The following is a 25,576-nucleotide window of genomic DNA, read 5'->3' on the forward strand; positions in this document are numbered from 1 at the left end:
CATTGACTCAAAACCTGACTGTTTAATTGCAGTGCAACATACTGAAACTTTTTAGGACATTATTATACCCATTTAAATTGATTTAATTGAAATTGGCCATGTTTGTTTCACTTAAAAATATGCTTTGAGTTTTGAGTTGACTAAAGTTCATGTAACTTGTTATTTATGAAAACATTTGAGAATTACTTCTTTTTTTAGTTTTGGTAACTTCTTCAGATTTACATACATACATACATCTTCAACTGCTTATCCGGGATTGGGTCATGGGGTGTTCAGGTTTCAAGTGTTCATTCACCACAGGCGTTTGGGCGTGGCACAGATCAGCTTAGTGGGCGTGTCACACAGCACAGATCAGCTTAGTGGGCGTGTCACACAGCACAGATCGGCCAGTGGCCGTGTCACATACCACAGATCAACTCAGTGGGAGTATCACACAGCACAGATGGACTCAGTGGGCGTGTCACACAGCACAGATCGGCTCAGTGGGCGTGTCACACAGCACAGATGGACTCAGTGGGCGTGTCACACAGCACAGATCGGCTCAGCGGGCGTGTCACATACCACAGATCAACTCAGTGGGAGTATCACACAGCACAGATGGACTCAGTGGGCATGTCACACAGCACAGATGGGCTCAGTGGGCGTGTCACACTCACACAGCACAGATGGGCTCAGTGGGCGTGTCACGCAGCACAGATGGACTCAGTGGGCGTGTCACGCAGCACAGATGGACTCAGTGGGCGTGTCACGCAGCACAGATCGGCTCAGTGGGCGTGTCACACAGCACAGATCAGCTCAGTGGGCGTGTCATTCTCAAATGAGAATGCAGTGAGATTTCACTGTGTCCAGTGTGTAGCCAGAGGACACACACCAATTAGCTAAACTGCAGGATTGTCTTACAGAGATAAAGACATGGATGACCTCTAATTTCCTGCTTTTAAACTCAGATAAAACTGAAGTTATTGTACTTGGCCCCACAAATCTTAGAAACATGGTGTCTAACCAGATCCTTACTCTGGATGGCATTACCCTGACCTCTAGTAATACTGTGAGAAATCTTGGAGTCATTTTTGATCAGGATATGTCATTCAATACGCATATTAAACAAATATGTAGGACTGCTTTTTTGCATTTGCGCAATATCTCTAAAATCAGAAAGGTCTTGTCTCAGAGTGATGCTGAAAAACTAATTCATGCATTTATTTCCTCTAGGCTGGACTATTGTAATTCATTATTATCAGGTTGTCCTAAAAGTTCCCTGAAAAGCCTTCAGTTAATTCAAAATGCTGCAGCTAGAGTACTGACAGGGACTAAAAGGAGAGAGCATATCTCACCCATATTGACTTCTCTTCATTGGCTTCCTGTTAATTCTAGAATAGAATTTAAAATTCTTCTTCTTACTTATAAGGTTTTGAATAATCAGGTCCCATCTTATCTTAGGGACCTCATAGTACCATATCACCCCAATAGAGCGCTTCGCTCTCAGACTGCAGGCTTACTTGTAGTTCCTAGGGTTTGTAAGAGTAGAATGGGAGGCAGAGCCTTCAGCTTTCAGGCTCCTCTCCTGTGGAACCAGCTCCCAATTCGGATCAGGGAGACAGACACCCTCTCTACTTTTAAGATTAGGCTTAAAACTTTCCTTTTTGCTAAAGCTTATAGTTAGGGCTGGATCAGGTGACCCTGAACCATCCCTTAGTTATGCTGCTATAGACTTAGACTGCTGGGGGGTTCCCATGATGCACTGAGTGTTTCTTTCTCTTTTTGCTCTATATGCACCACTCTGCATTTAATCATTAGTGATTGATCTCTGCTCCCCTCCACAGCATGTCTTTTCCCTGATTCTCTCCCTCAGCCCCAACCAGTCCCAGCAGAAGACTGCCCCTCCCTGAGCCTGGTTCTGCTGGAGGTTTCTTCCTGTTAAAGGGAGTTTTTCCTTCCCACTGTCGCCAAGTGCTTGCTCACAGGGGGTCGTTTTGACCGTTGGGGTTTTTCCGTAATTATTGTATGGCTTTGCCTTACAATATAAAGCGCCTTGGGGCAACTGTTTGTTGTGATTTGGCGCTATATAAATAAAATTGATTTGATTTGATTTGCCCCATAACCAGGTGTTTGTGAGCACAAATCTATTATCTGTGCATGCTATTCCTTTATGCCACAACAGTTATACTTTTGCATCAGAACAGTGTTAAAGTACTCTATACAGTGTTGAAAGTACACTTTCAAAAGCCACATAGAGCAATACTCTAAGCAGGCAATATTGTAACTATCTGAAGAGCAATGTTAATCTAGAACAGTGTAAATTATATTAAATAGTGTGAATTTTAACACAAATTGAAATAAGTTATTTTTATGTAAATACAGTCATAGGAGACAGAGTATGTTTTATGCAAAAGCACAACCATATTTAATGAGTAATTTTTGATAGGAAGTAGTTTGTACAATATGACAGCTGTAACAGTCATTAAGAGTAACCTTAAGAGTAACTTCCACTTTTTGTTTTCTTTCTTTAAATGAGTTAAGTGGAACATCGAAATGCGTGTGCCACAAAATGCTGACACACACACACACACACACACACACACACACACACACACACACACACACACACACACACACACACACACACACACACACACACACACACACACACACACACACACACACACACACACACACCACACACACACACAGCTTAGGCCTGTGCCTTCAAAATATTGCTGAGTGCTGCCCTGTTGTACTGTGTGTGATGTCACACTGGTTGGTTTGGCTCAAGAAAAGCACATTGTGCAAATCACAATGTGCCACGTTAGTTATTACAGATGATGTCCTACCAGGACGTGTTTTAAAAAGAGTGAGGGAACCCTGTGAGAGTGTAGCTTGAAATGCAACTGCTGTGTCAACAACATACAATGCAACAACACAAGACATTCCCGCTGGGCCAGCGGAGCTACAGATAAGTCTCCCGACAAACAATTGCTGGAAGTTGCTAACTGAGAGACTGAGGGGTAGGTTAAAATGTTTTATGTAGAATTTGGTTTTACAAACACAGACCAACTGGGTCTAAGTAGACAGTATGCACCCATCCCTTTGAGTAAATGAACCAGTAACAACAACAAAAAAAAGAGTCTTTTATCAATTTAGGAGTCTGGGGGGGGGGGGGGGGGGATTTCCAGCCCATTTTGTCCTGTTGATCAAATGATTAAAAAAAAAAGCTGCAGTCTCCAGACACTATTCATCTTGCAATTTTGGAACACAGAAATATAATTTTGCGAGCCAACTGTTGGTTGGCAAATTTAGATGTATATCCCATTATATTGTGAAACTCGAGCATGACAAAAACTTTTTAAAAATAGTTTGTCTACAAGCCAGGAGAGTAGACAGAAGTCTGCCCTCTGGCTGGAAAAGTTGAGGTCTTCTAGAAAGCCATCATGCATCAAATCTGACATGAAAGTAGTAGGTCCACAGAGAGTGTTGTGTTCCCTGTTTTCATTTTGTGTTGCTGGAACAGTAACTCTAGAATATAGTTGATATATGGCAGAAAAATAATAAAACTTGTTTAAATGGTACCCAGTCATCCTGCCTCATCTCTGCATTGTGCTGTTGTTGCTGGATTTGTTGTATCTCATTGGCTTCAGGCATTTGCACTGCTTTAGAAGCTGAATGAGAAATCTAGGTTTGTGATGGACCTGGATTGAGACTCAGATTGACTCTTCTGAGCAGCGACAATTACATATATGGAGGACTTCGGCCTTTTCGATGGAAACATGCTGAGGAGGAGCTCATGGGGTCATGAGGTTGCTGGACAGAGGTGCTTGGTGATGCTGACATCTTTGGAGGAGAACAAAAGTTCAAGTCCTCTGGATCCTGGTGCTTCCAGTCTTACTATGTTGTGCAGTATGTTCTACTTGGCAAAAAGGAGCATACAATGCAGCCCACCCAAGTGTCACTATCTACTAAACGACACAGCTCAAACTTTATTCTTGCACTCATCTGTGGAGATCTGATTTAGATGAACCGATCCAAGCCGATGTGACACAGTGACTATGGGATTTTGAACATGCCCATAATGGCTCGACAGAATCCAAATGCACTGGTAACCAGGTCAGGTGGAGTTGCATTCTCCAACACAGCCCAACAAAGATCAGATCAGGTCAGGGAGCATGCAATGGTGCTTGTGTTACCAAAATACTACAAACATTACAGTTCTGACCAGATTTCCAATTAATTAATTAAGCACTATTTTGCAACAGGTCACCCAAAGTGATGCTGGCTTTAGTTTGTGCTCAGAATACATGTCATGTATTGTAAATTGCAAGTGGAGTTGAACATACACCAAATGCACTCATGTCATGTGCTTTTCATTATGCATTTGAGTCAAGATAGGGCCCCTGGATGTTAAACCATTATTAAGCAATGACATACAGTGTATATATATATATATATATATATATATATATATATATATATATATATATATATATATATATATATATATATATATATAAATTGACACATTTAGCTAACTATTATTCAGGTTTCCTACTTTTTTTGTTTTTGTTGTTCTTTTCTGAATGATTAGTTAGCCAGTTGTCATATGTGACTCCACAAAGCTACAAATTATTTTTACTTCTGGGAGAAATAAAATGGAGCTGTTTACGTCAACTATGAAACGTAAGTATCAGTTTTCGTTGTCTGGGCTTTGTCATACCAAATAACGTAAACGAGATCGTACTCATAAACTAATCTTGCTCACAAATGTTACTCGTTAGCTTGTGTTAGCTTTGCTAGAGGGTAGCAGCTAGCGTAGCATAAGCACAAGTTCGCACTTTGCTTGATAACTAGTTACAACTACTGTTAGAGGGATAAGATAATACAGATTGAAAGCTAGTTACCTGTAATGTAATTAACAACGGTTTGGCAAGGTTATGATTTTAAAACAACACAGGTGGTCCTATGAGGGAGAAATAAACACCTGAAATAATTAGCTAATTAGCCACTGCACAGAAACACAACTAATGTGAAAATTTTGGCATTTAATTTTTGCATTTTTTATTAAATTATTGTGTTAATAAGTTAACTAATTATTAACTTATTGAACTGATATTTAGTTCAATAGTTAGGTGTATAGTTATGACAGCTTATTATAAATATCATTATCGAAGTGGCTTTTGTTACAGTCATCGCAATCGTTCAGCGACTTTCTATTCTTACGGCTTCCAGTCCGCTTGTGTAGCTGTGGACTGTACATGCAGAGTGTAGATATTGTGATTCCACCACAACTGATTAAAAAGGCTTTTTATGTCCCAATTCTTCAGCATTGGCACAGTGGGAGAACACAAATTTACATCATATGATGATGTCAGAGGGGGATGAAGTCACATCAAGTCACTCTCAAGTCATGAATCAGCAAGTCCCAAGTCAAATTTCAAGTCATAATGACCACCAATTGTTTGTAACCTGACTTGAGACTCGACTTGGGACTTGCAGATTGATGACTTGACACTGACGTTGTCCCACCTCTGGATGATGTCTTTCTGTTGGCTTCATCAGACAGTGATTTCCAGTGCGCACTGGGCAGGTTTGAGGCCAAGTCTGAAGTGACTGGGATGAGAAACAGCACCTACAAATTTGAAACCATGGTCTTATGTCGGAAGAGGGTGGATTGTCCACGCAGCATCAGGGGAGACTTATTGCCAAGTGGAGGAGTTTAAGTACTTGGTCTTGTTCATGAGTGGGGGTAAGTTGAAGTGTGAGCTCAATAGACTGATTGGGGCTACATATGATGTTTTACGGACGCTGCATTAGTCCGTCATGGTTTTGAAGGAGCTGACCCGGAAGGCCCGACTCTCAATTTACCAGTAGCTTTACACTCGTATCATCATCCTCATGTATGGCCATGAGCTTTGGGTAATGACTGAAAGAACAAGGTTGCAGACACAAGGAGTGAAAATGAAATTACTCAGTCTTGTATCTGTGCGACAGGATGAGAAGCTCGACTATCCGGGAGGAGATTTGAAGTAGAACCGCTGGTTCTTCACATTGAAAGGAGGCAGCTGAGGTGGGTTGGGCATCTGGTGAGGATACCCTCTAGATGTCTCTCTAAGGATGTCTTCCAGCCACGTCCAACTGGGAGGAGACCACAGGGAAGATGCAGGACAAGCAGCTGGCTTGGGAATGCCTCAGGATCCCCCAGGGACTTGGCTGAGGACAGGAAAGTGTGAGATGGGCTGCTTGTTCTGCTGCCGAAGGGTAGAAAATGAATGAATGTACAATTATAAAAATATGTCTAAACTCCATAAATACATGTCACTGGGAACACCTTTATCAGTGTTTCTTGTTCATTAGCGACTTGAACCTTTCGCCAAGCATTCTTACAGCGGAGAACAATGTGAGAACAAGCATCAAAGAGAAACATGCACTCAAGTTCTCAATTTGTTTCGTGCCACTTTCAAACTGCCGATTGAACTGATGCCTTGTCAGTGATCCATTTGCACAGTGACAACTGACTGACACTCCGGAATTCGAAATGGCAACGATCGTTTGTTGGGCGATGGTGTGGCTTCACGCTTTTGCAAACCCTATTTGTCATCATGGTCAAAATCGTTCATTCCATGTACAGATCTGCCATAACCTCCATGTGGTGGGCTAATCTTGCGTACCTCCATTCGCCTACATGCACGATGGGAAGTTATAAGAATAGAAAATTGGTTAGTGATTACAGAGGATATAAGAATAGCCAGTCTGTTATTATAGCTATTAGATATGTAGCAGTTTTTTTTTGCTGTTTTCTAAAGTTGTGCACAGTACTCTAGTGCTGTGAAGAGCATGTAATGTTTCTTGTCTTGTCTGTCACAGTAAAAGCAACCGATGCATGTTTGAATTATGTCTAAAAAATATATATATTGTTGTGCGTTACATGCATGCTAATACTATATTGAACAGCTGTGAATGAGTGAATAACAGATGTGTCTTTTTGTTTTCTCAGTATGTCTTGACTTGCATTTGTTCATACCTAGGTCTAATTGACACCCTCCTCCAGAACCAGCAGTCAGATTATGATGAGGTGATAGAGGAACTTTTTTCTCAAGTCTCTGGCCTACATGATCTTTTCAAAAACAATGGACCCACAGGTACTTGTAATGAGCATTAGTACAGCCTGCAGATCTTATTGCAGAACTAACACAACTAAAGATAAATTCAGTCAATATTAACTTTAAGGAGGTCAACCACCATTTGTAAATACACAAAAATATTTAAAAGTCTTGCTATACCGCTTACACTTTTCCCCCACTTCTCCTACAGTAGTCCATATGTAGGGTTTGGTGTAAAACTGCATTCTGACACTATCATGATATTGTTACAATCACTGTAAAGTGATGAGTCTTACATAAGATAACTGATCTAAAATTTCGTCTGTATAGGTCGGTGTAATCTACATTTATTACAACATTATGCCATCTGTATATGCTCTATAGTTTGGTCAAATTTGCAGGTTGTGTCCGTACTTGTTCTTTCTTGCTTATATCACAGTTTTGAGGAATGTGCCATCCAGCTGTGGAATTGGGCAGTTACAAAGAACGTGGGCACCAGCATAAGTAAAGATCAGAAAGCCAAAGGTATATTTAATTACTTTAATATGTAGACATAATAAACCTAGAAGCACTCGGAGAGTGCAAACCTCCGCCAAGGCCATGGGGTCACTGACGCCATAACATCTACACCCTGTGGAATCATTGAACCTAAAAAAGTCTACAGTGATGTTTGCTCATAAGTTTCATCTGCTGTGACTAGATAGCATGTATCCTTAGCGCTTGGCATCACAGTTATTGCAACTTGCACCTTTCCCAGAAGATACTGTCATCTGAGCATGATATTGATATTGCATGTGCTTATAGACAAAAACAAATAAGAGACAAAACTCAATTTATTATTCAACTAAACTTCAAACATATGAATTTTTTTAACATTTATGAAACACTTCTCTAAATAAACAACAGTAAATTCTGAAATATAACTATTTTTTTAAGTGTTGCATGTGCTACACAAGGCCATAGGGTCACTGACCCTAAAGAGATTCCCTCCTTGGCACAGTGATCTGTTCAACAATTCAGTGTTACAACCAAAACTATGATACATACACTTTTCTTTCCTTTATATTTGACATCCTTGACCATGAAAACATACCACTAGAACTTGGAATCACTTTTATGTCTTTATTAGTTCAAAGGTTATTGTATAAAAACAATTTTTCGATAATGGCGGTTTTCTTCTGGATCTAGCTCCATAACATTTGAAGCTACATCAAATCTGATGACACCTTTCTGAATCAGTACAGATTCAGCTACAATGTGGTGTTAGTTGTGCATCTCTAGCTTCATTTGTCACCTCACACTGACACATTTTCTATTTTACCTATATTTTTGCATATTCTGGATCACCAGATCCGGAATCCAGATCTGATCATCACCAAACTTTGTTGTTTGATAAAACATTTGACTATGTTACACCCTAATTTTTTTCAAGCCTTGCTGCCTTGTTTTTGTGGAGTTAGAAACTAGAATGTCAAAATTCCCCCTATCCTGCAATGGTGAAGAATCCTTTAAAAAATTCCTGGATCCAGATCGTGATCCGGATCACCACTAAAATTTAATCACTTGTTCCTCTTGTCATTTCCAACCACTCCACAAAATTTCATCAAAATCTGTTCAAAACCTATTGAATTATCCTGCTGATAAACAGACAGACAAACAAACAAACTCGACTGAAAACATAACCTCCTTGGCGGAGGTAAATATAAATGGCAATATATCATCTGATATATTGACACATATTGATGGCTGTTGTTTCAAAGCACATTCACAGTTTCTCATCATCTTTTCAGTGCGTCATGTGGCATGCAGTCTGCTGTGCTGCTGTGTACCTGAAAATCCACCAGAGGGAGTCATCCGCAAGCAACTCTTGGTAAAATGCACTGTGGCCAGTCCTGTGAGAGCACTGATATGACCACTTCATGAGGTAAAAGACTGTACATGTGAATGTTTAAACTATACAGATGGCCACTAAAACAGGACGCACCTGGTTGGACTGCAAAAATCCCCAAATGGCAGATAACTTCTTCAGGTTTGCTGTCAAGGTAAAGACAGAGGACAAAAAAATGTTTATGCTTTGAGTACATTGAGATATGATGCAGTCTTAATGCATTTCTACAACATTCCCAGAGCCTGGAAAGCCTGTACAACCACCTAACATCCAGAGGACTTGGAGCAGCCGACACCAACTCATCCAAAGGGGACGTAGAGAAGGAACTGCTTCGAGTTTTCTCATTCCAGGCAGAATCGGTGAGCTGTGGCACATTCAACACTTTCAACGTGTATATTTGTTCTTGTGATATTTGTCAGCTAAGAAAGTGCTGTTCTGACAGACTTGTAGTGTGAAGTGTGAGACAGCTAAAATGTGAACTGAAGAAACAATGATGGGGGAAAATTCATCCTCTGCTAACAGGCATATAAATTCATGTTGTTTGCTGACGTTTTATAAGAATTCTCAGCTGCTTTACAGGCAATAAGTCAAGGGAAGAACCAAGAGGCTGTGGCCTGTATGCAACGATGTAAAGACATGCTGCTGCGGCTACCCAAAGAAGTACAGTTTTACATTTTTATTTAATTTATATTTTCTTGGAATGTTGAGCATGTTGACTGACAGGTGGATTTTTGTTATTATTTTTATTTTTTACAGACTGCATATCTCTCCCTGATGTGCTACAACTTTGGAGTTGATTTTTACAATCAGAAAATGTTTGAAGACAGTTCATTCTGGCTGAGGTAAATAACATATTACATCTAAATTGCTGAGAAAAAAAAATTGAGTATGGAGGGGGAACAAAAAGGATTTCTTTATTTTGCAGTCAGAGCTATGACATTGGGAAGATGTATGTGAAATATGCTCCTGGCTCTGAGGTCCAGGTAAGTGAATGACATACAGTCTGTCAATATAAAAAGCACAGGTATCACAAAATAAAAAAAACAAAACAAAACAAAAAAACTCAGCTTTGTTTCTGTTTTTCTATTTCCCTCATTTTAGGCCAAGGTTTTGAGGCTCCTTGCCACTGTTTATCTAGAGTGGGATTGTCAGAAATTTCAGGACAAGGCACTTAATGCTGTGAGCTTAGCCAACAAGGTAGAATCACTTTTACTTTGATTTAAATTTTGGCACAATAACAACAACAACAACAAAAAAGTAAATGTTTCAGATGCTAGATACATTGTACAATTTGACAGGAATGTGCAAGCGCTTCTGGGGTTTATCTGAAGATCAGAATACTCCTGAGAGCCAGTGCCATAGATGATGATATCAGAGCAGGTTAGTTATTACCAGACCTTACTGAATAATTTACATGGAATTAATTAGCGCAGGCAGCAGGTGCCTAAAAGTTAGAAAAGCAGGCTTATGCATGGAATGCTGCAAATTTGAGTCCTTCATACTGCAGAACAAAACATTGATGTTCATGAAGCAACAAAATAATGATTTGTTTTTCCATCTTATGTTTTAGGTCTGTATGTAATGGGTCAGTCACAACCAGTACACGTCTGGCTGTACTGCATCATTTGAAAGTCTTACTTTGTGCTTGTGGGCAACTTTGGAGGAACATTTAGGGAAAAAGCAGCTTAAATGCAGAAGATAAAACTCCCCCTCCTCCCCCCCCCCCTCTCTCTCTTTGCCAGGACTTCATGAGATGTTTGAATGTCAGATTTCTCTTGAGGTTTGTTTGAGCACAGTGAAACTGCTCATGTCTCAAGACAGGTAAAACTTAGGTGTGGCACAAAATGGTGTAAATTAATTTTCCCCCTCAAAATTCTATGACAAGATGAAAAAGGTTTTTAACTTTTTTTTTTTTTTTGCAAATTTATTAAAACTGTGCATCAACAAAGTTTTGAGCAATGGGTGTGAATGTTTATGTACATGTGATTTTAGTTTTTTATTTTTAATAAATTTGCAAAAATCTCAAAACACTTTTTACATTGTCATTATCATCATTCATTATCATTCACATTATCATTCTGTTTAGTTTTGAATGCTGTCTTTTTTTTTTTTTTTTTTAGGGAAATGCTGGGATTTGAGTTTCTGAAAGGCGTGTGTCAGCACTTTGAGTCATCCCCTGACCTGGGAACAGCTCTTGTGCTGCATGTTGAGCTTCTGCTGCAGAAAGGCAAAGAGCTGTTGGGCAAACAGAAGATAGAGGATATCATCACTGGTACCTCTCTTTCTATTTGAGGATTTTTTTTTTTTTTTTTTTACAAAACTCTATTCTTAAAGCTACAGTGTGCAGGATTTACAGGTGTTTCTTAGCAAACCTGTGACCAGTGACGGCATAACACAGTGCGCAACCTCATCACTAAATGTTATTAAAGCCTACACACTGTATCTTTAATAAAGACAAATAATTATAGATAAATTGATGTAGCACACCTGGCAACACAACAATGAATGGTCAACCATTTGGAATTGTGAAAACTTATAAATACCTTGGGACTATTATTGATGACTCGCTGAAGTTTGAGGCAAACTGTGAGGCGGTGTGTAGGAAGGGACATCAGCGCTTGTTCTGTCTCAGGAAACTGTCGTATTTTCACATTGACCGAACCATGTTAACACTATTTTATCGTGCTTTTACTGAATCTGTTTTAGCTTTTTCTTTGATGGCATGGTTTGGCAGTTTGACATTGAAGGATAGGAACAGACTGAGTCAGATCATTAAATGGTCCAGTCGGTTGATTGGTGAATCGCAGCTGAGTTTAGAGTCCCTGTACACTAAACAGTTACAGCGGATAACCAACTGCATTATAGTTGATGACTCCCACCCCCTGGCTAATGAATTTCAGCTTCTACCTTCTGGCCGTAGGTTTAGAGTCCCAAGGTGTAGAACAAAACGCTACAGGAGTAGTTTGTCTCAGCAGCAATTGTGCAACCTGAACAAATCTTAGTAGGTTTGCATATGCTTATATTTAGATATTTCTATACTTATTTATTTATTTGCCCTTTGCACCACTAGTTTTAAGCTGACCATCTTTTAGTGGTTTTAAGGTTGTGAGTCCTTGGTGGTGTTTGTTAACTTGTTTTGTGTATGTCTTTGTTAGTATTTTTAGTGTTTTTATTGTGTTGTTTGTTGTGTTGACTACATGGACACCTTTTTTCTGTTTTCTGTTGCTGCAAGCCAAATCTACCTACGGGTACAAATAAAGTTACCTGAACCTGAAAATACAAATATAATAAATTCACTGTAATCTCACTGTAATTTTGTCTGATTACCGTTTGCCTTCAGGCCATTATACAGGTAAACTGCTGAGTCCTCAGGCCCTCAATAATCTACATGTCTTGCTGTGGGATAAAGCTGCTAAATACTTTGAGGTACACCAAAAAACACCCTATTTTCTGTTGTTTCTTTGGTCTGTGTGAGAATTCATGTTTCTATCAGGAATAGTCCTACTGTTGATCAAATATCTGGCCTCAGACCTCAGAGTTAGTTTGGAAGTTAGTTAGTAGTTAGTTTGCCCACCCCCCGTGAATACATAGAATAGATAAATGCGGTAGAGCAAAGTACGACTATATTCAGTCTCTGTCTCCTTTTCAAGGCCAAGAAGTATTCTGAGGCTGTGCAGTGGTACAACTACTCCCTGAATTTCTTCAAGGCAGGTCAGATGGAGCCCAATTTAGCCAAATTGCAGAGGAACAGAGCTTCCTGCTTCCTGCAGCTAAAGCAGCTGGAAAAGGTACAACATTTTTAATTGTTATGGTGGTCTTATGGCTTGTGCATCACAAACCACAATAGTATGCAGAGTTTATGCATGTGTAGTGCATTTGCATGGATGAGAAAAGTTGTGCTTATCAGGCCAAAGAAGCAGTTAAGGAGGCAGAGAGATGTGATCCTGACAGCATTTTCACTCAGTTCAGTGTTTACATGATTGCAGTTCAGGGGAATCACGCAGAGAAAGGTACGTACAATCAGTTCTGTTTAGGCACATTGTGTGTGCATCGTGTGCTCTGTCTTGTGAAGCGTTTGATAACTTTTATATTTATTCTAGCTGCAGAAGCAGTAAATGCCATGGGGCTTCTGGCCAGACATCCTGTGGCCAGTGAGGCCAGACTGCTCGTATCTGAGCATGCTGCTTCAAATCTTCTCAGTCTGGCTGCTCAGATTGCTTTGGAGGTACGACTCATCACTGGGGTTTGTACACCAGCCTGGCATCATGAATGCATTTGGAAATGTTTCCCCATCTCATATTATATGGAAACTAGAAGCACTCGGAGAGTGCAAACCTCCGCCAAGGCCATGACACCATAACATCTACACGCCGTGGAATCATTGAACCTAAAAAAGTCTAACAGTGATGTTTGCTAGTAAAAAAAGTTTCATCTGCTGTGACTGGATAGCATGTATCCTTAGCGCTTGGCATCACAGTTTATTGCAACTTGCACCTTTCCCAGAAGCTACTGTCATCTGAGCACTGATATTAATAATGCATGTGCTTATAGACAAAAACAAATACACAAAATTCAATTTATTAAACTAAACTGCAAATATATTAATTTTTTAACATTTATGAAACACTTCTCTAAATAAATAACAGTAAATTCTGAAATAGAACTATTTTTTAAGTGTTGCATGTGCTACACAAGGCCATAGGGTCACTGACCCTAAAGAGATTCCCTCCTTGGCACAGTGATCTATTCAACAATTCAGTGTTACAACCAAAACTATGATACATACACTTTTCTTTCCTTTATATTTGACATCCTTGACCATGAAAACATACCACTAGAACTTGGCATCACTTTTATGTCTTTATTAGTTCAAAAGTTATTGTATAAAAACAATTTTTCAGTAATGGCGGTTTTCTTCTGGATCTAGCTCCATAACATTTGAAGCTACATCAAATCTGATGACACCTTACTGAATCAGTAGAGATTCAGCTACAATTTGGTGTTAGTTGTGCATCTGTAGCTTCATTTGTCACCTCACACTGACACATTTTCTATTTTCCCTATATTTTTGCATATTCTGGATCACCAGATCCGGAATCCTGATCCGATCATCACCAATCTTTGTTGTTTGATAGAACATTTGACTATGTTACACCCTAATTTTTTTCAAGCCTTTCTGCCTTGTTTTTGTGGAGTTAGAAACTAGAATGTCAAAATTCCCCCTATCCCGCAATGGTGAAGAATCATTTAAAAAACGTCTGGATCCGGATTGTGATCCGGATCACCACTAAAATTTAATCACTTGTTCCTCTTGTCATTTCCAACCACTCCACAAAATGTCATCAAAATCCGTTGAAACCTTTTGAGTTATCCTGCTGACAAACAGACAAACAAACAAACTCGATCGAAACATAACCTCCTTGGCGGAGATAATAAATAACAGTAAATTCTGAAATAGAACTATTTTTTAAGTGTTGCATGTGCTACACAAGGCCATAGGATCACTGACCCTAAAGAGATTCCCTCCTTGGCACAGTGATCTATTCAACAATTCAGTGTTACAACCAAAACTATGATACATACACTTTTCTTTCCTTTATATTTGACATCCTTGACCATGAAAACATACCACTAGAACTTGGAATCACTTTTATGTCTTTATTAGTTCAAAAGTTATTGTATAAAAACAATTTTTCAGTAATGGCGGTTTTCTTCTGGATCTAGCTCCATAACATTTGAAGCTACATCAAATCTGATGACACCTTACTGAATCAGTACAGATTCAGCTACAGTTTGGTGTCAGTTGTGCATCTCTAGCTTCATTTGTCACCTCACACTGACACATTTTCTATTTTCCCTATATTTTTGCATATTCTGGATCACCAGATCCGGAATCCGGATCCGATCATCACCAAACTTTGTTGTTTGATAGAACATTTTACTATGTTAACCATTACTTAAACCATTACTTAAAAAGCCATCACTTGACCCAGCTATCTTAGCTAATTATAGGCCAATCTCCAACCTTCCTTTTCTCTCAAAAATTCTTGAAAGGGTAGTTGTAAAACAGCTAACTGATCATCTGCAGAGGAATGGTCTATTTGAAGAGTTTCAGTCAGGTTTTAGAATTCATCATAGTACAGAAACAGCATTATTGAAGGTTACAAATGATCTTCTTATGGCCTCGGACAGTGGACTCATCTCTGTGCTTGTTCTGTTAGACCTCAGTGCTGCTTTTGATACTGTTGACCATAAAATTTTATTACAGAGATTAGAGCATGCCATAGGTATTAAAGGCACTGCGCTGCGGTGGTTTGAATCATATTTGTCTAATAGATTACAATTTGTTCATGTAACGGGGAATCTTCTTCACAGACTAAAGTTAATTATGGAGTTCCACAAGGTTCTGTGCTAGGACCAATTTTATTCACTTTATACATGCTTCCCTTAGGCAGTATTATTAGACGGTATTGCTTAAATTTTCATTGTTACGCAGATGATACCCAGCTTTATCTATCCATGAAGCCAGAGGACACACACCAATTAGCTAAACTGCAGGATTGTCTTACAGACATAAAGACATGGATGACCTCTAATTTCCTGCTTTTAAACTCAGATAAAACTGAAGTTATTGTACTTGGCCACACAAATCTTAGAAACATGGTGTCTAACCAGATCCTTACTCTGGATGGCATTACCCTGACCTCTAGTAATACTGTGAGAAATCTTGGAGTCATTTTTGATCAGGATATGTCATTCACAGCACATATTAAACAAATATGTAGGACTTCTTTTTTGCATTTACGCAATATCTCTAAAATTAGAAAGGTCTTGTCTCAGAGTGATGCTGAAAAAACTAATTCATGCATTTATTTCCTCTAGGCTGGACTATTGTAATTCATTATATCAGGTTGTCCTAAAAGTTCCCTAAAAGCCTTCAGTTAATTCAAAATGCTGCAGCTAGAGTACTAACGGGGACTAGAAGGAGAGAGCATATCTCACCCATATTGGCCTCTCTTCATTGGCTTCCTGTTAATTCTAGAATAGAATTTAAAATTCTTCTTCTTACTTATAAGGTTTTGAATAATCAGGTCCCATCTTAGGGACCTCGTAGTACCATATCACCCCAATAGAGCACTTCGCTCTCAGACTGCAGGCTTACTTGTAGTTCCTAGGGTTTGTAAGAGTAGAATGGGAGGCAGAGCCTTCAGCTTTCAGGCTCCTCTCCTGTGGAACCAGCTCCCAATTCAGATCAGGGAGACAGACACCCTCTCTACTTTTAAGATTAGGCTTAAAACTTTCCTTTTTGCTAAGCTTATAGTTAGGGCTGGATCGGGTGACCCTGAACCATCCCTTAGTTATGCTGCTATAGACGTAGACTGCTGGGGGGGTTCCCATGATGCACTGTTTCTTTCTCTTTTTGCTCTGTATGCACCACTCTGCATTTAATCATTAGTGATCGATCTCTGCTCCCCTCCACAGCATGTCTTTTTCCTGGTTCTCTCCCTCAGCCCCAACCAGTCCCAGCAGAAGACTGCCCCTCCCTGAGCCTGGTTCTGCTGGAGGTTTCTTCCTGTTAAAAGGGAGTTTTTCCTTCCCACTGTAGCCAAGTGCTTGCTCACAGGGGGTCGTTTTGACCGGTGGGGTTTTACATAATTATTGTATGGCCTTGCCTTACAATATAAAGAGCCTTGGGGCAACTGTTTGTTGTGATTTGGCGCTATATAAAAAAAAATTGATTGATTGATTGATGTCACACCCTTATTTTTTTCAAGCCTTTCTGCCTTGTTCTTGTGGAGTTAGAAACTAGAATGTCAAAATTCCCCCTATCTCGCAATGGTGAAGAATCCTTTAAAAAATTCCTGGATGTGGATCGTGATCCGGATCACCACTAAAATTTAATCACTTGTTCCTCTTGTCATTTCCAACCACTCAACAAAATCTGTTCAAAACCTTTTGAGTTATCCTGCTGACAAACAGACAGACAAACAAACAAACAAACAAACTCAACCGAAAACATAACCACCTTGGCGGAGGTAATGATGGCTCAGTCCATTACATCTGGCAGTGTTTCCAGATGGGCTGAGCGATCATCGCCTTGTTGTATTATTGCCTCTCATGTGGGAAAATGCCAATTCAAACTACAGAGAAAGAGGAACGGGCATAAAATTGTTAAATCTACTAAAGAGGCGCTACCTGTTAAATCTAAGACTGATATCCCATGTGATAATACTGTATCAGTGTGTCAGATTTTCAAAAACACCTGTATAATACTCATGCATTTTATTGGGGCAACAAATATACAATACTTTGCAAAAGGTTTCAACACAATTTCAATGAAAACATTCTTTACATTTTGCTTTAATTTGTAAGGAAATCAGGTTATATGATTGAGAAACGACTGGGATATTTTTGTTGGCATGTGTCAGGCAGCACAACAGAAAAAAAGAAATCAAGTGTATTTTAATGTAGTTTGTAACTTGATAATTGAGCAGTTTGTTTAATGAAATGGAAAATGATAAATGGACTGTTTTTTCTGTAGTGTTTCTCTATTTGATGCAAACACTAAAATTCCTTTAGAAAGAGACCTCAAGAAAAACATACAACATTGAGACCGCGGCCCGCTCTGTTTACTAAAAAAAAAAAAAAAAGAATTTAAAAGGGTAGGAAGCATAGTACCATACTATTCTAGCCATATGAAAGGGAAAATAAGTGCGTCTTAAGTCTGGACTTGAAAGTCTCTACAAAATCTGTTTTATTGATGCAGGGAGATCATTCCACAAAACAGGTGTACGATAAGAGGACCAGGAACAGTTTGGTGATTAAGGACCTTAAATCTGGGTTTGTGATTGTCCTGGATCAAAAACATGAGCCAGGCTGACTTCCTGGACTCAGCTACCATAAGTGGATCTGTATGCAGCAGAAATGCTGAACGAATATCAGCAGTGATATTCATGTCTCGGTCGAGAGACATCTGACAGGAACGATACTGATACCTTTGCGGGAGAATAGTAAATGGAGATGGGAGGTGTGGATAGAATGGATGTCCTCTTTGGGGGTTGCCATGCTGTACACAGTATGGCTCCATAGTGTGCTGGATGTGGTGATGTGCATGCTCTCAGGCCTGACTTGCCCAAGGGCACCGTCGTCATTTTTCCTATCTAATCAGGGAATTGAACTGAGGGTTTTCTGGTCAAAAGCCTGCCTCTCTAACTCCATGCCACCATTTTTGTTTATTTACTTATTGTTGGAACAAGACTATTTGGAAGTTTAACCCAGTAGTGATAGAAAAAGAACAACATTTGGGTGAAAATGCTAACTAGTGTAAAGTTGTGTGGTAATCCTCTATTTACTATATGATTGTGGGGAATATAATTGTTATCAAAGATGATATTTGTTGTCGTGTGACAGAATGAACAGCAGGATACCGCCGTGAAAGCACTGGAGAGTTTGTGTGAAAACTCCAGCGATGAGGCTCAGGTTCTGACTGCTCTCAGGTAAAAGCACAACATACACATTATGGCTCTGAAGAACACAGAGACAATGAAAGTAATTGACATTGAAGATGCTATGAATAAAATTTTAAATCTTAGTATAGCAGCTAACAAATGTTTTCTATGTAAAAAATTTTGTGATGGCATCCTGCTGAGAGAATGAAGCAACACTCCCTCTGTTTGTGATCAGAGCTTTTCTCTCCCTTGTTAACATAGCCAAACCTTAGTGTACATCAGTCCTATAATTACATTAGCAGTGTGTGAATCCCACGCTGTGAAACTGTTGCCTATCCCCATGTTTATAAAGCAACCCTAGTAATCATCCAGTAACAGGGACTGTCATGAATTGAGGTGCTGTAGCACAGAAGGTGGTTGAACACATTTGCAGGCTCAAAACTCAGATTGTAGGAGTAAAAGGCTTTATCTAAAAAAAATCAGACTTGGGTACGGTACACAGGTGTCAGTGAGGTGGCGGTACAGGCTGGAATCAAGCACAGGCGTGGTCAAAAAAACAAGCAGTTTCAAATTACCAGAAGACAAAATACAGGGGCTGAGGCAGGAGCAAGGTCAAAATGATATACAGTCAAACACAGCAAGGCAAAACAGAGCAAAAAAACTAAGGCTGGAATGTGGACAAAAAATCACAACAAACTGGCAGGGAGTGGAGAAAGTGAGGGGCTTAAATAACAGGTGCAGTAATTAGAGAAACAAGACGCAGGTGTCAGGGAATTTTCTGGAAGGGGCGTGGTCAGACGAGACAGGTGAGACAGGAGTCAAGAGAGTGCAAGAAGACAGAGAATTACAATGAAGATGAGGGAAGCTGATGCAAGATAGCGCAGTTAGACAAATGCAAACTGAAGGAGACAAGATGATGAACCTAACCGCAGTGATCAAAATAAAATACCAGAACAAAAGATGAACAAAACCTAATTTCTAATAAATAAGAAATAAAATAAAGAAAACCCAACATGAAGGAACAACGAATTAAACCATGAAATAAATATAACTGAAAAGAGCTAAACAAGAAAATAAAGGCTGACTAAACCAGAATGGAACAGAATGGAATGTGTAACAATAAACAGATAATTCAACATAAGACAAAAGAAAAGCAAACAGGAAATCAAACTAATGAATATACAATGGCAGGATGGAAACTAGACACATCACTGAAGTAAGATAAACAGAAAATAAAACCACAGACAAAAGTATTACACACAGGAGTGAGATAATTAGAACCAAACTATGACAAGACTAGATAAATGACTAAAATATAATGACCAGATAAAAATAATCAGGGACAAAACATGACAGGGACCACATTCAGAGGCGAAAAAGAACCTCTGATCAAGAACGTGGCCCAACGAGAATCACAAAGGCATGGCTTTTCCCATATGGAGAGCTCTTTGAGCTGCTAAAAGAGCTCAAACTGGTGTTCCAAACTCAATGCGGAGGAGGGGGGAAGGGGTAGGGTTGGTGTGTATTAAGAGATAAGCCCAGTTGTTTTGGTCCTGAGATGCTTGCATTAGTGCAACATCATTTCTAGCACCTTTAACGTGTATATTTTTGCATTACATAACACCTGGTAAATGGGTCCTTGTCATTTGATTAGTAGATTGTGTGTCATGTGGCATATTCGTCCCAGTTTATAGAAAATTAAATAAAATGTATTTATGTAGCACCAAATCATAAACTTGAGTCACCCCAAGGCACTTCACAAGGGTAATAATATAATTGTTATGTATGGTGGATGTTTTTTTTTTTTAACGCAGTTTGGTTCCATTTACAGTGAGTTACATTTTGCACCACAGAGAGTCCACTGCCTTTTCATAAAATGCATCCATGAGACGATGAGGCTAAATCCAGTCAGCCATGAGTAGAGTAGAAGCTCATGCAGTGTTCACGTGGACATCTCTAGAGGCCACTGATAGGTGAAGAATTGGGCAAGTTTTTAAATTTTTTTTTTTCTGAATTCAGAAAGCAGAAATGTGCTTCCGCACAATCTGCTTCAGTCTTCAATGGGTTTCTCTGAGCTCAGCGGTGTGTCATTGGCTCACCTGCTGGGCAGAATGAACTGCTGTGTAGAGACAGAGCAGTCTCTGCCCCGCTGCTTTCGGCTTCCTGTTCCAAGAAGTTTCACATCTAATTTTAAGTAAAATATCAAATGACAAGGACGTATTTAGGTATCACATAAAACAAACTAGAGGACCGTGCTCATAGAGCTCAAACCTCTGCCAACACTAGTTTCCAATTCCACAAAATTTTACCTTGGGAAAAATTTTAAAGGTCAAAATCCTGTTAGAAGTGACTTTTCATAAGCTAAAATAGATGTGATCAAATGTCAGGAAAATGTATTTAGTTCATGTACTTGAATCAATTTTTTTGTGTTGTCAGTTTTTTTTTTTCCAACTTTTTCAGTTACTGAATTCTTTTTCAGATCATTTTCACAGAACATTGGATTGCTCGGCTATGCACAATTTGTCATTGTTTTTTTGACAATTTGCTTCTGACTGATTGCTAGAAGACAGACAAACAGGCATAAAATTAGAACTTTCATACAATTTTGGAGGTTTAGGTAAATCCATAACAAAAATGAGAGTGATTGAAGCAATTTGATTGAGATGTAATGCAAAATGGACTTCAAATGCCCACAAATCCATAATCCGGATCAGATCTGGATCAAATTTTGTCAGGCGATAGTGAGTGCCAGTCTGCACCTCACTCTTAAATATGAGAGTTCTTTTGAATTAAAATAAAAACAAAGCTTCTAAGTTTGTTACAGCAGTTATTTTTGAATATAAAATATTTGACCTGGCCTTCCCAATACCTTGTTTCAGAGGCTTCAGTGTTAATTTCTTGAGACTATAAAAATACAGGATTGTTGTTTTATGCAAAAATTGACATCATTTAGTCAAAATGCTTATGTGCTGAAAGATTCTTGCAAGTCTGCTTTCTGTACACTTCTGTGATCCACTGACCTATATTCTGGTGCTTCCTCAGAAAAAGTGTGCGCGTGTCTGTGTAATACAGTTAGTAGGTGAAAGAAAGGAGGTCAACCAAAGTTTCTCCGTTTTTTTTTTTTTTAATAGATGCTTGGTTCGGACTTGTTCTCCTCCACAATAGAAAAAACACACGATGAGACAGGGTGAGCAGAAGAAATACCTCTTTATAGTAAAATAGTTTTTTGTGTGGTTTCTCCACACTTAACATTTTTATTCTGCTTCGTTCCTTCATGTAGGAGTTTGAACATGAGCGCTCTGCTGCCATACCTTAAAATGGGTGAGTACATATGCACTGAGGGATAAGTAGCGTTTTAGGAAGGACTAAACTTTCATCTCCAGAGTGTTCAGTTTGTTTTTTTGCTGCAGCTCTGCAGAAGATTTCACATCCATCGTCCATGACTGTTGATGAACGTGTAGAAGCAGCTCACTGGTTCAGGAAGATAGGTACCACAAATCATCGTACCTCATTCTGCAGCAGTGAGAAGTCACCATTCTTATGTGTGCCGTACGCGTGTGTGTGTGTGTTGTATGTACATGTGTGCTTCCATGTTCCAGCATGGAACTCTGCTCTGCAGTGTGAGAACAGCCCCGACGCAATGAGGGATTTCTTTCTGCTCTCTTACCAGGTAAGTTCTCTGGTTAGCTTCATGTGAGAGTGATTAATCTGTAATCAGAGTAATCCAACCTCAGCTTTTATTTTGAAAGGCACACTATCCCTCTCCTGCCTCTGTCCTTTTAATGGCTTCCTCACTATGAAAATTCAGATATGGTATGCATGGTTTTTGACATGATTTATTTAAAGCTACAGTGGTGAGGTTGCAGATTGCATTATGCCGCCACCTTGGCATTTTGGCTTCTTTGGTCACAGGAATTTATGCTCTCATGCCTTGTGATTATTTATGCTAATTTTTGTGAGGTTTGCTCAGAGGAAATAAAATGAGCAGGGTAGGTGACCTCCAGGAGCAGGGTTGACTCAAGCTGTCGACCTTCCTGTCATAAGAAATTCTGAGGGAATAAGAGTAGACAGAAGAAAAATCTGACAAAATAGTCAATGAATGTGACAATATTATCTGCAGCTGTCCCAGCTGTGCCCTCCTGATCGCACACTGCTCATGGGCCAGAAGACATGTCTGCTTATGGCGGCTGCTGCATCTTTGGAGCTCCACAGAAAGTCTCCCAACTCTGCCCAGGTGCAGTTCTGCCCCTCACACACATTTAGCACAATTCCTGTACACACAGCTGGACATTTAGTGTGAGAAGTGGTGACTGATCATCTTATTAGTGCTGATGGAGAGGTTTAATTTTTGTTTGCTTCACAAGAGGAACTCTCCACTAGAGGGCGATGATAACTTAAGAATGCTCACTGAGTTTGTACTTGCTGCAGACCGAGGATCTCACTCAGGCCCTGGAGCACATTCAGATTTGCTGGGAGATCTGGAAAACTCTGAAAGCATCAGGTACTTTTTAGTCACTAACCTCTACAAATTGTACAGGTGAGCAGTGTTGGCTCCAGAGAATTTCCCCCTTTTTTGCATGGGGAAGCAGGTGGGACATGGTTCTTTTGTGTTGGGGTGGGAGAAATGACAGTAAATGTACAAATATGTTTTTTTAAAGTAAGTTTCAAGAGCATACTACAGACATTAATTCACACATATAATACACAGATCAGAGTAAAAAGGATCAACTGTTTGAGATTGCACAGTCGGAGAGCTAGTGGCACCACACCCACATTTAAGTATCAGACACGCAGAAAAAACGGTACATGAGCTTTTAAGCAATCAAGTTCAGTAACAATAGATATTTAAACTCATTTCCATTAAATTAACCATTTCAATTACTTAATTTTATATATTAGCATAGGGGCTGGAAATTTGACCTCGACATCTGACCTTGTTTGTCGGCTGATCTGAGGCAAAACAAACGTCTTCCCATCCATAGGCTCAGTGTACCTGCCAAGACCGATCAAAATCAGATTAGGAGTTCTCAAGATATTTTCTGAACATGTCAACACACAGAAACATAAGACTTAATCACTAATTGTTCCATCAGAACATGCAGATTTGGAATGATTTGGGAAAACATACAGAATAGAAAAACTACACAGCTACATGGAATAATAAAAAAAAATGGGGGGGGGTCCTGTGCAGGTGACTTAATGATAGTCTTAAACATAAAGTTCAGTAGGATTAAATTTAGCTTGTATTAAAGACGCATCTTAACTTTTTCTTGAAGGAAGCTTCCCGAAGGACCCGACAGATACTTTGCTGCTGTTGTATGAGTTTGAGGCTCGCGCCAAGCTGAGTGACCCCAAAGTGGAGACCGTTCTGGAGTCTGTCCTGGAGCTTGAACATGTTGAAACTAAAGTGCTAGAAACCATTGCAGGTAAGCATAAAACAGTGGCTGGGTTACTAATCTTTAACATGCCTGAAGCCTCCACGTGAGCAACGTGCATCTGTATTTTTGTGCGCAGCATTAACCATGGAGCCCCCCGCCCACTTCCCTCAGCTGTGCAAGAAGGCCTTAAGGGTTGCTCTGTCTCTCCACAAGAAACAGCCAGAGCGGGATCTGACCCGCTGCAGGCATGCTGTTCACGATTCTTCCTGCAAATCACATTTTTATTCCATTCCCTCAAATTTTAAAATCAAATTTCCCATTGCTCAATACAGCAAGTATGTCCACAGCCTGATCAAGCTGTCGCTGCCGAGCGGCGTGTCACAGGTGGAGACCCATGTTCTGGAGGAGGTGTGGGACTACTTTGAGGAGGCACTGTCCATCATTGCAGCCACAGTGAGTCAGCACCAATCACACGCCACCATCCCATAGCCCCCACCTCCTGTTCCCCCCTCAGAACACAGCCTGCACTGTAATTAAGCCTCCCCTTCCACTCCTCGCCTGCCTGCTGTTATGGAATGTTTTTTGTTTTTTTTTATAAATCAATGGGCTTTCAGCCGCACTTCATTTAGCACATGCTTCCATTCACCACTCCTTTCCTGTCAATTTGAATGTTAATGTGCAGCTCAAGTTATCAACGCTGATGAAAGAGGCTCCAAATTACTGAGACCTTCCACTGCTTTGGAGGCAAAGCACATTTCCCCTTTTCATATTGAGTTATTGCTCAAAGGCCAACACGAAGTTCTCTAGATCAAAGTTAAATCCCAAGAAACTGAACTTTTATCTAATGTTGTTGTCCATTTGGCTGCTCCCGTTTTTGTGTTCGGGGTCGCCACACTGGATACAACCAGATCCGCATTGATATTTGGCATGTTTTACGCCGGATGCCCTTCTTGACGCAACTCCAGTGTTACCTGGAGAAACACACACAGCCGCCGGTGTTCCAAAGAGGTCTCCCATCCAAGTACTAACCAGGTCCTGCACTGATTAGCTTCTGAGATCTGACGGGATCAGGCTTACACAGAGCAGATTGGCTGCCTTGAACTTTTATCTAATAGCCCTTTAAAATCACTGATAGCCCATTTTTAAAGCTAAAGCATTAACCTGCAAGTGAAAGGGGACAAGGTCAAAGTTCAGCCCTTCCAAACTTTATCTTTAATTGAAAGTCCAATGTCCCTCAGGTGCATCACTGGGTAACCACTTCCTGTTCATCCCAACAGGCAGATGACTTCCCTGTGATGGAGACCCTCTGGCTGCTGACTCGGGCCTGGAACACTGGAATTTTGCTCTACAGTCTGACTCAGTACCCTGAGGCTGAGAAGTGGTGCGGCCTAGCGATGAGCTTCATCAGATACCTGGGCTCCTTACAGGAGAGCTATGAGACACAGGTAGAATACTGGGCAGATGAGAAAGAGGAATTAAGTCTGGTCCAGGAAGGACCACGATATTGTATTAGCATGATATATGGAATTTAAACTGTTGGTACTCTGTCCCACAGATGTCTGGACTCTACAGTGAAATCCTGGATAGGTTGGATAAAGCCAAGAACCTCATCATGGAAGAATAAAAAGATAGACCTCTCCATAGTTCCCTGTTTGTTCTACAGCAACTGGATGCCTGAGATCTTTTGACAAGTCTCCATAGTTGCTTCAAAGGTGAATTAAAATGTACCCGCTTCCTACAGATTGTTGCAACTAGCCATTACTCGTGTAT

General features: G+C 40.0%; 1 protein-coding gene across 1 annotated transcript; it reads left to right on the forward strand.

Annotated features, from left to right (window-relative positions):
- Window positions 1-504: 504 nt before the first annotated feature.
- tex11 (testis expressed 11) lies at window positions 505-25,520 on the forward strand. The gene is given in 29 exon segments (XM_034180944.1): window positions 505-848; window positions 7,531-7,616; window positions 8,882-8,961; window positions 9,053-9,133; window positions 9,219-9,338; window positions 9,559-9,639; window positions 9,736-9,821; window positions 9,905-9,962; window positions 10,081-10,176; window positions 10,278-10,359; window positions 10,722-10,800; window positions 11,100-11,251; window positions 12,320-12,405; window positions 12,630-12,767; window positions 12,887-12,989; window positions 13,080-13,204; window positions 18,391-18,476; window positions 21,560-21,572; window positions 21,575-21,615; window positions 21,709-21,749; window positions 21,839-21,916; window positions 22,028-22,098; window positions 22,549-22,662; window positions 22,857-22,929; window positions 23,705-23,854; window positions 23,943-24,051; window positions 24,139-24,259; window positions 25,084-25,251; window positions 25,362-25,520. Coding segments are annotated over 29 exon segments (2,931 nt in total). The 3' UTR covers window positions 25,431-25,520.
- Window positions 25,521-25,576: the final 56 nt, after the last annotated feature.

Source organism: Thalassophryne amazonica, chromosome 11, assembly GCF_902500255.1.
Source record: "Thalassophryne amazonica chromosome 11, fThaAma1.1, whole genome shotgun sequence".
Taxonomy (NCBI): domain Eukaryota; kingdom Metazoa; phylum Chordata; class Actinopteri; order Batrachoidiformes; family Batrachoididae; genus Thalassophryne; species Thalassophryne amazonica.